Source organism: Dermacentor andersoni, chromosome 1, assembly GCF_023375885.2.
Source record: "Dermacentor andersoni chromosome 1, qqDerAnde1_hic_scaffold, whole genome shotgun sequence".
Classification (NCBI taxonomy): Eukaryota; Metazoa; Arthropoda; class Arachnida; order Ixodida; family Ixodidae; genus Dermacentor; species Dermacentor andersoni.
This window is the reverse complement of record NC_092814.1, coordinates 152,717,289-152,731,346: the sequence shown is the minus strand read 5'-3', so window position 1 is coordinate 152,731,346 and position 14,058 is coordinate 152,717,289. Positions and strand designations below refer to the sequence as shown.

The 14,058-nt window shown below is 45.9% G+C and overlaps 2 protein-coding genes across 5 annotated transcripts in view; one reads left to right on the top strand and one right to left on the bottom strand.

Moving 5' to 3' along the window:
* Positions 1-10,951, top strand: part of Galphao (G protein alpha o subunit) — a 151,252-nt gene extending 140,301 nt beyond the window's left edge. The window contains exon 8 of the mRNA XM_050194390.3: positions 6,098-10,951. Within this exon, the coding sequence (XP_050050347.1) occupies positions 6,098-6,285 (188 nt within the window). The 3' untranslated portion in view covers positions 6,286-10,951. The remainder of the gene's footprint in view (positions 1-6,097) is intronic.
* A 463-nt stretch (positions 10,952-11,414) lies between these two features.
* LOC126546228 (alcohol dehydrogenase [acceptor]-like) overlaps positions 11,415-14,058 on the bottom strand; it is a 73,962-nt gene continuing 71,318 nt past the window's right edge. For 2 of the 4 annotated variants that reach the window (XM_055062167.2, XM_050194380.3), the window contains exon 13: positions 12,438-12,525. Coding sequence is in view for 2 of the 4 variants with exons in the window: in XM_055062170.1 (XP_054918145.1) it covers positions 12,407-12,525 (119 nt within the window). In the remaining 2 variants the exon portion in view is untranslated. Of the gene's footprint in view, positions 12,526-14,058 lie in introns of all 4 variants that reach the window. The other 2 variants (XM_055062170.1, XM_055062169.1) reach the window with 2 other exon arrangements.

The following is a 14,058-nucleotide window of genomic DNA, read 5'->3' as shown; positions in this document are numbered from 1 at the left end:
TCCCCAAAAGAGGTCGAATATATTTGTTCGTGTTAAATGTGTACATGTCTGTCAACCTGTGTGGCAAAAAAAAAAAGTGCCTGCTTGTGGTTCACTGCTCCTTTTTGTTGTTGTTCATGTTTACACGTGCTGTATGATGTTTCGAGGGTATATATCGTGACGAGAACTGGAAATAAATATATTGTTGAAAGTTAGCGCTGTGTGTGTGTCAAACGTGCCTTTCTGTTGTCCCTGTCGTTCAGCTTTCACTACAACAAACTAGAAGACTGATACGAGTGAACGTTCTTGTTTCAATTAAGAGTGATAGGTTACAAAAAGCGAATGCCCGTGCTCGCCGCCTATACCTCATGGCCAGGTGAAGCTATCCGACATTTTTAACGTTGTCGCCCATTCTATAGCAAAAGAGGCTTGCCTAATCAGATTGCGCGTGCGACGCGAAGATTGCTGTACACATTCTCGAATGTACGCCAATATCAGCGATTACTCGGAATGCACGGTGACACATCTATAAATAGCGGACGGACTTGACCCGTCAAGCTGCTTCGACAGTGCTCGCGGCTACATTGTCATTCGAGTGTTGCATGTCCCTCTGGACACAAGCTCGCGTGTGTGTGAAGTGACTTTAAAGAGAATGGAAGAGATGAGTGCAGTGCCGTAACTGTCTCTCACTGGAGGATACCTCAACAGCACTGCACGGGGAAATGGGTGTGGGGATAAAAAGATGAAGAGAGAGGAAATGAGAAGGCGGCAAAAAAACCCCATAAAAGCGAATGCGGGGCTCAGATCCGCGCTTTTAGTTGCGTCGCACTGCAAAAGTCGAGTAGTGCTACAAGCACACTCTTGACGATCAGAAGCAGAGGAAGGAGCCTGCCGATGTGCAAGCTCGCCAAATGAAGAGCTACATTCTTAACTCATGCTTCCGGCAGTGTCTGATTCTTCACTGTCACTACAACGTGATAAAATGAGCCTAGTAGTCGAAACAGCGCTCCAGTAACAGTCTCTGAAAATCTTGCAGGAAAAAAAAAGAACAGCAGTTCGTCCAAGTGTCTTTAAAAGTATACGAAATAAATTGTAGAATGGGGGGGGGGGGCCTGATCGGCTTATTGTGTACTACACTTTACAAAGGATATGAGGGAGTGTTTGACGCCCGATCCATTGCTTCCCTAGTGTTTTCCGCTTCCTAGAGCGTTACGCGTTCCACGGGTGACAGTTTCTCGATTGCATGTAGCACTTCCTGGCTTCTTTCCTACATTTTTATTATTAAATTGAGGTGACCAAAGGCAGACAAACCTGGTGGGAAGCTGGTGTTTGTGTCACGAGTCGTTAAACAAGCCGCACTGTTATTCGCGCAGAGCGTGTACCGGCTAAGCATATTATGCATTGTAAACCAGGCTGTTACAAGTGCTAGGCCATCCGGCCAACCAGCAGAGCTGTCGTAATGACCAAAGTGCTCCTGTTTATATTAAATGTTGAGTAATCGTTCAACCTAAATAATCGGGGATGTATTTCTGTCTGATGTTCCCAATTTAAACGTATGACGCGAGAAGTAATACTACCGAGACGTGTGTTTCCCGTGTGGACGACAAATCTAACGCTATTGATCGTCACCATTCTAATAACATTACATCATTTAAAGCAGACATCGCAAGTATCGCCTGCACGGAATGATCGAGGACGCGTTTAAACCATAATGCCTGAATCTCTAGAAAGACGGAACATAAAAGAGCATGCTTCGCTCATTTTTCTTCTTCTTTAACCCCTTGGTGAACATTACGGGAGATAAGAAAACACCTGACCTTATCAGGCATCCACGTGAACAAATGTGCCAGCAATATCGGAAGTAGGCAAAGAACATCAGCTTGTCTTCTTAACGCAGTGGCTTCTGAGCCAAAGATGAATAATGAGACACCTACGTAAGATCCATCGGGGAAATCAGATGCGACTTGTTGGAACAAATTCATCTGCCCGGATGTCGAAGTAGTGTCATAAATGCGGGTGTTTCCGCATATTTTACTTCCTGTACAGGAGGTAAATTAACCCTCAGAGAAGGACAGTGGGCTCGATGAAATAGCGTTGTAAGAAATTTAAACGATCAATGTATCGCAAGTAATTTACAAAAGTCCTGCACATAAGTGACCAGAGCTCCTATCCACAAAATTTATCTATGCAAGAATGTTTCCTCATTCGCCAGTGTTTCTGAGCCCGCCACTCATGATTGCGGTCGGCGTTACGAGACCATCAATGCGGTGATACCCAATCGCGGACGGCCACTTACGCATAGAAGTTCTATAAATACGAGCCCATGTTTCTATCGTCAAACGTACCGGTTTATGCAACGGAAAATATTAGAACCACGTGGCAATGCTAGTGCCAAAAGCAGTACTATCTTTTCCAAATAAAGGAGGAAGAAGCAATGGGCTGACCTCTTTGAAGAAAATATGGACAGGTGCATAAACCAGTGATTTAACTACGTGCGACTTGTATGCAGCGCTTGCGTCATAGCAGAGAGATGTTTGTCACCCACGAAAAGAAATTGTGGGCTTTAATGAACAAAAAATAGTTCAGTACTCAGAGATATCTCGGTCACAGACACGCACGATCTCAAAACCGGCTAGGCCACTTACTTCTGCGATTCGTGTAAATAATCCTGCGCTAACTTAAGCAAAACGGTGAATACAAAAAGCATGCTCGCATAACCGCGTTTTGACGACTGTTTACAAGGTGTTCACTGAAGGCAGCGTGGCTTTCATTTACCTGTTTCGGGTCGATAAGCGCCGGGCTCGGCTTACCTTTGCATGGCCTCCTTCTACTGAAGCACCGTCACGGAACTGTCGTGAGCTTCCACACATAGCTTCGTACGTTGCCGGTAACGACGAATTGCAGATGGGGAAAAATCGAACGCAGTAAGAGAGAGCGCTGCAGTTCTCTTGTCTGCTGGTACCCCTTCAGCGGAAATCTTTGTTGTTTCGATCAGTTTGTTATGATACATTTTTCCTTCTGAGGAAATCGACAGCTTGATAGCTGTATCGCCGCAATATGCCATCATGCGGGAGCCTATCAGATGACGATTGAAAATACATTTCGCTCATATCATGCCTCGCATGTCCTGGATGTAATAGTTCGAGGTATTTTGAGGTATAGAATTGATTTTACATTATGGGCTGCTACGCAAAGCATGAACGAATGCTGATGGTGACAGCACAACATAATGCCCTGCATTCTTGACGCAAACGAAAAATATTTGCCGACAACGGGTACTGGCAGCCGACCGAGCACCATCGCTCTCTTCTCTCGCTTTCACCGCCACACCGCGTCCTGACTGGCACAGAAGGAGGCTACCTGTCGCACGATTGCGTGTTTCCATCATAAAGCTCACTCTATGGCACTCAACAATGTGCTCGTGTATTTTGTGCTGCACCCAGTCGATGCTCATCAGGTGGGTTGTCTGTGAAGTATGGCTTGGTGTTGGCGACAAAATGACGTTAGATTAAAGTACTTGTATAAACTGCTGTGCTTGGCAGATGGTTTTCGAATTCCAATTTTACTAAGGTAGCTATCTTACCTTCCACATTAAAGAGACAGAGAGAAAGGAAAGGCAGGGAGGTCAACTAGATGGGCGTCCGGTTCCCATCCTACGCACGGGGAAGGACATTAAGGGATCAAAAGAAATAAAGTGAGAACGCTAGAGGTGCCACTTCATCCGTAGGCGTCCATGAAGAAAGAGAGAGAGAGATTTTATTCACAGGAAAAGCAGATAGCTTGGCCTGAATTATTGACATCTAGCCTGCTACTCTGCACTTGGGAATAGGAAAAAGGAGCAAAAGTATAGTGATGATAGCTACTACAGTCGGTGACTGAGGTCTGTCGAGTTGAGAAACCGCACCAATGCGCGTGTCGCTTTCTGACCGACCGACGCACCTGGCCACGGTCAAAGCTCCTCTGTCACCGAGAATCTCGAGTCCAGACGATCTAACACTGGATTTTTCTTCCAGTCTTCCAGTGTAGTCGGTGCGCTAATCATACACGGCCATAACGCTAAAAAAAGGATTTTGTGAGCAATATTATTTATTTTATTATTTTTTTTTGCGATACTGCCAGTCTCAGTGAGACCAAAGCAGGTGGGCATTGTATTAGACAGTTTTACAAAGGAAACAAACAGCTCATGCTGGATGGTACAGTAAAGAAAAGAAGAAGAAAATTGACTTTAATTATTGCAAAAGTGAAATTCATTACTTTTGGTTAGTATAAAACCACTCAATAACAAATATAGCATTACTAAAATGTATATAAAAATAGCGAAAATGACCGAATAACAGAAGTTTTACAGATAACAGCAGAGAAGTGATCGCACTTAAGGGCTTGAAATGCAGAAATTTTATGCGCAGGAAACACACGTATTTTAGTGAAGATAAGCGGGTGTGTCAAGTGGCGTCTTCTGTGTTTGATGTCTCTAGTAGGTTTATGAACGATGAAAGTAACGGAGGGGAAACTATCTCCGAGTTGAGAAGATTCCATTCTTTGACCGCACGTGGGAAAAGTGACAACTTGAACGTATCAATGTGAACACTGTACTGATTTAATGTACATTGGTATTTTTTTCGCGATTGACGAGATTTAGACAAAGTGACGTGCTTAGCTCGGTCAATCTTAAAACTGTCGTGCATTACTTGGTAGATTAATTTTAATCGGGCTTGTCTGGCCCTAACAGATAGTGTTTTAAGACCTGCATCAGCTAAGAGGTTTGTAGGGGAGTCATAGGGCCTGTACTAATTAAAGATGAACCGCACAACTTTCCTTTGCACCTTTTCTAGTCTTGATATGTTATATGATGTGCGTGGAAACCATATGATGTTAGCGTATCCTGAGACGGAGGGAACAAAAGCTGTATAGACTAGTAGTCTGGTGTGCTTTGGTGCAAGGCAAAGAAAAAAAGAATTGCGTAATGCGACTGAGGTAATATTATCAATTTGCAAGTTCCATGAAAGGACGGAAGTGAATATCAAACCTAGGTATTTGTGGTGATTTACTTTATTCAGGAAAGTTCCACCGAGAGCATAAGAAAATTCTGAGGGCTTCTTTTTTGTTCCGAAGGAGATGCATACAGATTTAATAGTGTTAATTTGCATTTGCCATTCTTTGCACCAATTGGACTACAAGTCGAGTGCTCTGTTTAGTAATAAGTGGTCTGTGTAACTCACAATTTCTTTATAAATAATACAGTTATCCGCTAAAAGCTTAATATCACATTCTATGTTGGCAGTAATGTCGTAAATAAATATTAAAAATAGCAATCGGCCCAACACTGACCCTTGAGGAACACCCGAGGTGACCAGCTACAGGCCGGGAAGGAGTGCTGTCAACTATAACATACTGTGTTCGATGCGATAAAAAGTTTTTGATCTCTGCAGTTATCTGACAATCCCCGATCGCAGCTTCCTAAATTAAAATTAAATTATGTGGCTTTACGTGCCAAAACCACGATCTGAATCTGAGGCATGCTGTAGTGGGGGAATCCGGAAATTTGGAACACCTGGGGTTCCTTAACGTGCACCTAAATCTAAGTACACAGGTGTTTTCGCCCCCATCGAAATGCGGCCGCCATGGCCGAGATTCGATCCCGCGACCTCGTGATTAGCAGCCCAGCACTATAGCCACAAAGCAACCACGGCGGGTGATCCAGCTTCTAGTTTTGCAACTAATTTAATGTGGCGTACACAATCAAATGCTTTCTTGAAGTTGAATATATGCTGAATATATACTTCGCGAACTCGCTGTGCTCTGAGTAGCTTTTAAAGAAAGCTAGAAGACGGGCTAGTTGTTGCAAGACCGCTAATTAAATTGGACGGCTCTAAGATCAGCGAGATCGATCGAGGCAGTTTGGCTGTATGGCATGTATACAGCGGGGCTGCGTAATGTTTCTGAACTGAAAGTCCAAAACTGACCGTTCAGCCTACGTCTTGCTTTGCGCGCTCTTGAGGGGCTCGGATGGGACACCATCGAGTCCCGTTTATCTTCAGCGCACGGCGTCGTGCGTGCGCCGAAATACCGACGTAAGGGAGGGCCGAGTTTCACCGTGGGCCAACGCGTGTGTGTGCAGGTGCCCAGGAGTACGGGGAGGCGGCCGCCTACATCCAGGCGCAGTTCGAAGCCAAGAACAAATCCACCACCAAGGAGATCTACTGCCACATGACCTGTGCCACGGACACGACCAACATCCAGTTTGTGTTCGACGCGGTCACGGATGTCATCATTGCCAACAACCTGCGCGGCTGCGGACTCTACTGAGCGGCGGCGGCTCAGCCGAGGCCGCTGGTGCCTCCCGCGCGGCCGACCCGAACTGGAGGCCTGCTCACTCGACAGCAGCCAAGTTGCATGTTGATTTCCCTTCCCTTGCATTTCGTGATACTCCTGCCGCCCCTTGGGCCGCGGACTAAGGACTCGTGAATGTGTTTCTCCCCCTTTTTGCGCTGGTCGGGAAGGTATGCAACCTTTTTGCTTTCTCCGCAAGGGGCCTCCCCGCCTTCTTTTTCCACTGTTGCTGTTGGTGGTGATGTTGCCGAGGCTGTTCACTTCGCGGGCCACCCGCTGCCAGCGTCCGACACCACCCTCCCGCCGGCCCTCCTTACACCCCGAGACGAGGAGGAGGACACCAACACCCGAGAGAGGGCGCGTGCGCCCGCTGCAGCAGCGCACACAGATACACACCGGGACGAGAGAGGGATGACGCAAAAAAAAAAAAAAAAGAGAGACAAGCTCCTTGGGACATTTTGGTCCGCGTTATATGTACACATATATATCCGTATAGTTGCGTATATTTATATATATGTACATATATAAGCGTATATGTATGTATATATAAGCACATATAAGTATGTATGTGTGGCAACGGCCGAGGCACAAGGACAACAGCGTCGAAGGGGCGTCGGGGAGCCGCTCGCGGGCCGGATCGAGGCAACAAGTTCTCCTTTCGTTTCCGCCAAGATAGCCTAGTCGGGTAGACACACGATATCTTGCACCAGCGCTTCTCTGCCAACCTGGTTCATGTTTGTCTGGGGTGGTGGAAGAGCGACGAGGAGACCCCAAAGTGATGTATTATATACTACATAGGGAAAAGGGGAGGGTAAATTTTTCGTTTTTTAAAAGCACGGTTCTTTCCGAACGCCCTCGTAGCGCGCCGAGAACGCCGCCCCTCGTCGTCGAAGGGCGATCCCGCCTCGGGAGAGGTACGAACAAAACAACAAGGAAAAGGAACCAAAGACACAACAGCGAACAGCAACAACACAAAAGGCAAAGTTTGGGCGCGCTCGCGGGTCCAGGGCAGCGCCGGGAATTCCGTGGGTGGAGCGCGGAGGGCTCGGCTCCCCGTGCATCGCGGTAACGAACCGATGGGACGCGTCGAAGGGGCCGCCCCTTTCGCTGTAGGTTACGCGGAGAAGGTGAGACTATAAATATATACATAATTCTATACTATAATAAGTATATGTGTACCGTGTGAGAGTGCAGGAAGCAAGCCTGTTTCAGTCCTGTTTTGAGAGTGCTTACTCAATAAAAAGTGACGCGTGTTCTTTGACGCCCTCCCCCCATCCAACTCCCATACCTGACGGGTATGCGGAGAGGACTAGACCCCCACCCAAGAGGTGGCAACATTCTGCTTTCGCTGCTCCCTTGGTATGCCTGCTGCTTTTCCGCCGCCACCACGGGAGGCGAGCGCCCTCTTTTCCTTCGGTTCTCTTGGAAAGGACTCACCCTTTCGTCCGCGTAGTGATTCAAAGTGGTTCAAGTTCAAAAACTAGCCCCACAAGCCAATGAGAGCTGCCCGGCAGTCGGTGTCTGCTCCTGCGCGTGCTCCGTAGAAGCACATTCGATTTTTTTTTCTCGTTGCAAGTCTGCTCTACCGGGGTCCTCGCTTAGCCATTCTCTCTCGCATTTTTCTGTTGCACTCTGGCACCCGGAGAAGTGACGATTGCTCAGGTACTGTACTCAACATTAGCTGCCAGTGACGCGGCGGCACCTGGACAACCTCCAGAAGCCGCCGGGTCGCCAACCCGAGAGCAGTATTTCAGTGGCTGGCTTCGCGGCCATGTGCTCGAGGTCCATCTTCCTCCGTAGAGTCAGCTACTAGTTTCGAGCTGTGGTCATGAGGGTACCCTCATCGCTGCCTTGGTTCTCATTTCTGTTCTCTTCCAAGTTTGGAATGCCGAGCGCAACTGTGACGTTGCCTCACCACGGCGAAGCCTCTCTCTGACCGGGAGCTGCCGTGGCTTGCCTGCGGTAAGCCCCTGGACGTGCTTCGGAGTTTTCTTTTAAATTTTTCTTACCCTCTGAGCATTCGAGTCTTGAGTCACATTCGACAGCGCGGTGGCGTAGCTTGTGCTAAGACGCGTGCCGCCCAGCAAGTAGAGGGCGCCGTCTCTCTTAAGTGTTCATTCCTTTTTTTCTTTGTCGCTATGCAAAGGGTCTTCTGAGCGGCGCCGGTGTCGCTCATAACCGTTTGCAATTCGCTCTTCCAAACGTTCGCTGAAAGCCCCGTGAGGAGAATTGCCGCGGTATCCCCGCCAATCGATGGACTATAGCGGTGGCCAAAATCCCATAGTGAACGCAAGGCCATCGTACGTGTCTCCTGGAAGCCCAAAAAAAAAATTCACAACTGATTTTGGCCTCTGTTGTCGCCGGAGGAGGCAGAAAGCATCTTCAACCACGCCTACGTCGTGTTTGTAGGGAGGTGACACACGGCCGCCTGTCGGCAATGAAGGTCGCCCCATTGAACCGGCAGATTCAGAAGCGTTACGGAACACTGAGCCGTGACAAAGCTCAGTTGCAATGCTGCTAAACTCGCCCGCTGCACAAATGCCGCGAAGCAAGCTGCGCCGCCGGCCAGGCGCGCCGTGCGAGACCACCCTGTGCACGCGCTGTGCGTCACGTCTTCTGCTGTTCTCTTTTCGTTCTGTGGCAACTCTGGCACAGCAGACACATTCCTCGTCGCGTCTGGTTCATGCCGCGCCATCTTGCATATTTAAGCTTCGTTCTCAATGCGCCTCACACGTGAATGTCGACGGCTTCAATTGCATTGCTTTCTTTTCTTTGGGAATGTGAAAGTCACAGTACCTAGATCTCCTCTGGTCCGAGTGTGCGCTGCATATCTCGTTTCTGCCAGGCCACCTCCGCATCGCGAGCTATGACAGGCCTTGAGGCCGAAGCGACCAAGCTCGTGGCCGTCCTCACGACCACAGCTTGCGTCTTCGATTCTTCGTATCAGGAGACAAAATGACGCAGCGTTAATGCTTTACTCTTCCGTTCAGTTTAAAGGAACCTTTTCCGTAGAGGCAGTCACATTGAGTCATCAGTTGCCTTGTTGACAATTTCATTTATTTAGCTCCTTGTTTTGAGGCTATCGCAGTTAGCTCGGAACACCATTTTGGGACGCGAATACTGTAGCGCACATCGTCTTCTTGTCAGCTTTGACGCCACTGGGAGGGAGTGCTAGCAAGTGCAATTGCGTGGTCAAATGCGGCAACGTAAGTGTAGATGTATTACGAGTGCTGACTTTTTGTGCAAGAATAATGCCTCATCTTTCAGCCAGATAACTACGGAGTGTGTGACAGCTGTACGCGTTTGTAACCAGATGGGTGGCACTAGCTGCACGCCAATATCAAGACGTGCTTTAGTAGAGATTTAACTAAAAGAAAAATATCTGAATGGCACGAGTACAAAAAACTGAAATACAGAATGCTTAATGCGTGGGTTAAATTGACTATGTAATAGTAACATGTTGTGTCTTGTTTGTGCTACTGCGTATTGCCCGGTTCTGTTAATTAGTGAGCTCTTTGTAAATTAAAGATTGTGAGTTCTATCTCTGGACAATTTTTTTTAATTTGTATGACCGGTTGGCAAATGCGTCTGTTTAAGAGACCGAGTGTTACGAGTATGAGGTAACATTCAAATAGGACTGACTGGCCAGTAATCACCAAGATGTATTCTCAAGACATGGAGCGACACGCCAACATCTAGCTCTTGGTTGGCGCAGGAGAGCTACAGCAGATCGTGCATCATGTTCCGGTGCAGTACGTGTTTTTATGCCGGCACCGACTAGTCATTTTTGCGCATGTGCAGTAGCACGTAGCCGTCACCACGTACCGCGCCTGAACATATTATCGGATCCGCCGTGACCTTCCTGCAAACGTCAGCAACTGGAACTGAGAAAAGTGATTGACGAAAGCACATGAGAAGGTCATTCGCACGGCACGCTACAGAGCGGCCGTACTCCTCTTGAGCGTGTCAACTTTTGCTTTCGAGGCTGTAGCTTCTCAAAGTGCCTGTTCAGCGAAATGAATGGTTTGTGACCAGAGACTATCCAGGGCTTGTGACTACACCCTTGGCAATGCACTTGGTTGCTTGAGTTGTTATTTTTGTTATTGTTGTTGTTGTTAATTTGCGGCTGGATAAACGGATAATATGGTTCTGCTGGCGACCTTCCATTTGGGCTCTTTGGGGCTCTTGGGACCAGGGGCCGGTTTGTGGCGTGGTAAGCCTGGGGGTCGTTGGTTGTTGCGTTTCATAGGTAATTTGTTTTTTGTTCTACTGTGTTACGTTTCTGGGTGCGTTCGTACTACCGCGTGCTCGTCACATCTGCTCTGATGCAAACCTCGCTTTTTTACGCCTTTGTTTTCTCCACCTGTGTGTTTTTTTCTTGTCTTTTTTTTCGTCAATCGAACTACAGGGGGTACGAACTTTACGACAGGTGGGTTGAGCCAACATGACGTGTCGTTCTTAATCTGTCAATTTTATCCAAGTCAGCAAGCATTTTGAGTAAGCAGTTGAAATAAAGTACATTCAAATCATTTGTTTTGCGGTCACTGCAAATCACACAAAAAAGTTATCAGTTTCTATTCTTTTTGTTGTGTATGCAGTATCTGCAATTTTATGCCCAATGAATAAAATTCCTTCGTCGTGTGTTCCTCGTAATGTGCTGATTCTAGCCTTGAGGGCAAGAACGAAAAGCCACTTTTGCTTTTCGTTCATGACCTCATCGCAAACCATCAGCTGTTGCGTGGCACCAGTACATGTGCCATGACGTTTCTGCGATCATGCAACAAGCGCCACGGCTTTCACTACAGGTGCAAAGTGTGACGCCAGCACTGTCTGCTTACGCAACCATCAAAGCCGAGTGCCATTTTTCTTTCTTGCATGCTTGGTTTTGCTAAAAAATAAGAAAAGCAAGCTCGTGTACAAATCAACGAGGCCTCTGTTTTGCGTTTATGGTCTCAGCATCGTTCTTCAGACGTTATGGCGCTGTACTCTGACGAAAGGAAGCTGTGAAAGGCGTAGCAAGGATTATGCCGGTCATCTTATCTATCCGCGCACCTTTCTTGGCCTCACGAAAGAGAACTGTTCAGAAATGTCAGGCACGTCTTGAGTGAGGTCAAACGATAAAGTAGCGCTTTCAGCTTTGCCTTGAGCTGCGCGCTTCCGTCTTGTGCACTTTTATTCAATGCCCATCTTTTATGCGTCATGAATTCTGGCAAGAAATAAAAGAAAGAACGTGACAAGGAGAGTTCAAAGTACCTACAAAGCAGACATGCTGCCCAAACACTTGGAAATTAATCATGCCTTACCACAGAGAGCGTCACTTAACTGACTCTTCCTTTCTTTTCTATCTTTGGCCGAATCAAGTATCCTAACCCAATATTATACTGTGAATATTCACGTTCAGGTGCAAAATTCGCAGCATTGCAAGTAAATAATTTTCTCATGAGGGTTTGGGCACGAGCTATTTGGTGCAGATGACACAATTTAAACGAAGCCAAAAAAAGAAAAAAGCACGGACAAGAAAGGGTACTCGTCCCGTGCCCTTCCTTGTCCGTGTTTTTTGGCGCTGTTTAAAATAAACAGTAATTTTCGTAAAACCAGGTCAATTCGTGGTCAGTGATGTTAGTTTTTTTTTATATATATCTTGAACCGTCGACTGCTTTTACGAGCATTTTTTTCATTTTAGAGCGGGTGAAATAGTAGAGAAGTGCGAAAGACTATTTTGCTCATAGAAGCCTGATGTGACACTGCACGCATGGCGGTACAATAACGACACTCACATATTGAGGTTCTTCCATTTCTTCACATATGGCGCAACGGCGGGAACCATGAAAATAAAATTCATCCTAACTCCCATATGTCACGTTGCCACCTTGAGATCTTGGTCTTAAGGCCCGGACTTCTGACAGAATAGGCGGTGATGAGTTGAAACCACTAAAGACTACAACCATTTCACGCTCTTCAGAAACTGGGCAAACGCAACGAGGCTGCTACAGCGGCGTGCAGGTTGCTAGCTTTGGCAGTTCGGAGTCCAGAGTGGAAACGCCGAGTGGGCTCGCGGTAAGGCCACTCACAGGAGGAAACTGCGGGCTTTGTGCTGTCAGAGTGGGAAATCCTTTGTAGTGCGAAAGTTCCTGCTCCAGGCGAAGTGTGGAGTCAACTCCTTTTGCATTTCTTGTGGCCAGTTCTGGTGCCAATCTTTCTCCAGCTCTTTAGCCCCTGTTGGAGAAACCATGAGAATGAATATAAAGAGACTAGAAGAACGATGAGCTTCTTAAAGCATTCATTCGATAAACGAACGACGTCATGACAATGAACAAATAAAATGCCCTGATGTCGCGTCGACTTCGCTTCCATGAAGCTACGCCAGCCAGGGAAATATCTTTTTTAACGAAACGCAATATATGCATGACGTCACGATGACAGAAAACAGGTGTAGGTACAAATAATGAGCTTACACGTTGTGTATTCTTCATCCCTATAATTTTGCCAGTTTCCATATTCATTGTGGTTACATTGCATTTATTTACAATTAAGGACTATAACGAGGCAGTTTACTTGAGTCCCTTATATAAACTCGTGTCATAAGTACTAGGCTAATTCATTTTGTAGGTTGTCCGGTAAACCCACTTTAGCTTTGGAATAGGCACTAATGTTTTATTATCCATAATTATTTAAATGAGCAGTATGACTTTAACGGTTACATTTTTATGCATAATGGGCAAATCTTTGTTAACGGCCTTGTAGGCGTCCGATAACAAGGTAAACATAAAACGTAGCAACTCAATCGCTTAATCGTATTGAAGCAGCCTATACACTTCCTATTTCTGACATACCTATGGCAGTGCTCCAGCAAATAAAGCACAGGAACATTCGGTTGTTCACATAAAAAATAGAGCCTAAATGGATGTTCTGTCGATTTCTTGCTTCTGTGCAGTTTTTGATTACACCAAGCTCACAACATTAAAATGGTGTCGTTTCATAACTGCTGAACATCATAACTTTTCCTCATAATGTTCAAATGAAGTTCGGTACGATGCAATTTATCATATATAATGTGTAGTGGCAGTAAGGAACTTGGACGGCTGATTACAATTTACGAAATATTTTCACTGAACTACAACGTACTCTCATAACAGATTCGTACGGCAACAAAGCTAGAATAGTAGCGCGTATCGACCAACTATCATGGTAACATGAAATCTTCCTTCGTGATTGTTTTTCACATTTATTTCATTTGAAAAAGCAATCGTACAACATCCTAGTTTCCGTATCTGTCAAGGTTATTTGGAATAATAATAATAATAATAATAATAATAATAATAATAATAATAATAATAATAATCAAGCAATTCTTTAATTGGAGTGCCCAGGAACAACTCTAATATCTTAGTGCTGGCGTACGGTAAAAGAACAATTAAAAATAGATACATAAATACAAGAAAAAAAAGCACGTGAAACAGAAAACGACACTTATGAAAAGCAACAGTTGCCAGTCAGCAAAGGCCAAGTTGAATTCACAACAGAAATACAGAGAAAAACGCGAACAATGAGTGAGAGTCAATAAAAATAATCAATCCAGCCATTAGATTATGTACCCAGAAAAAAAAGCATGAGGTTTTAGTATTGGCGCACAGGTAATCTAAAGAAATGGTAATGCAATACTTAAAAGAAGGATACAAAGGCAAAAGGAAAATATGCATGTACAGAAAAGCCATTTAGGTATAATATTGGCACATGACAAAGGACACG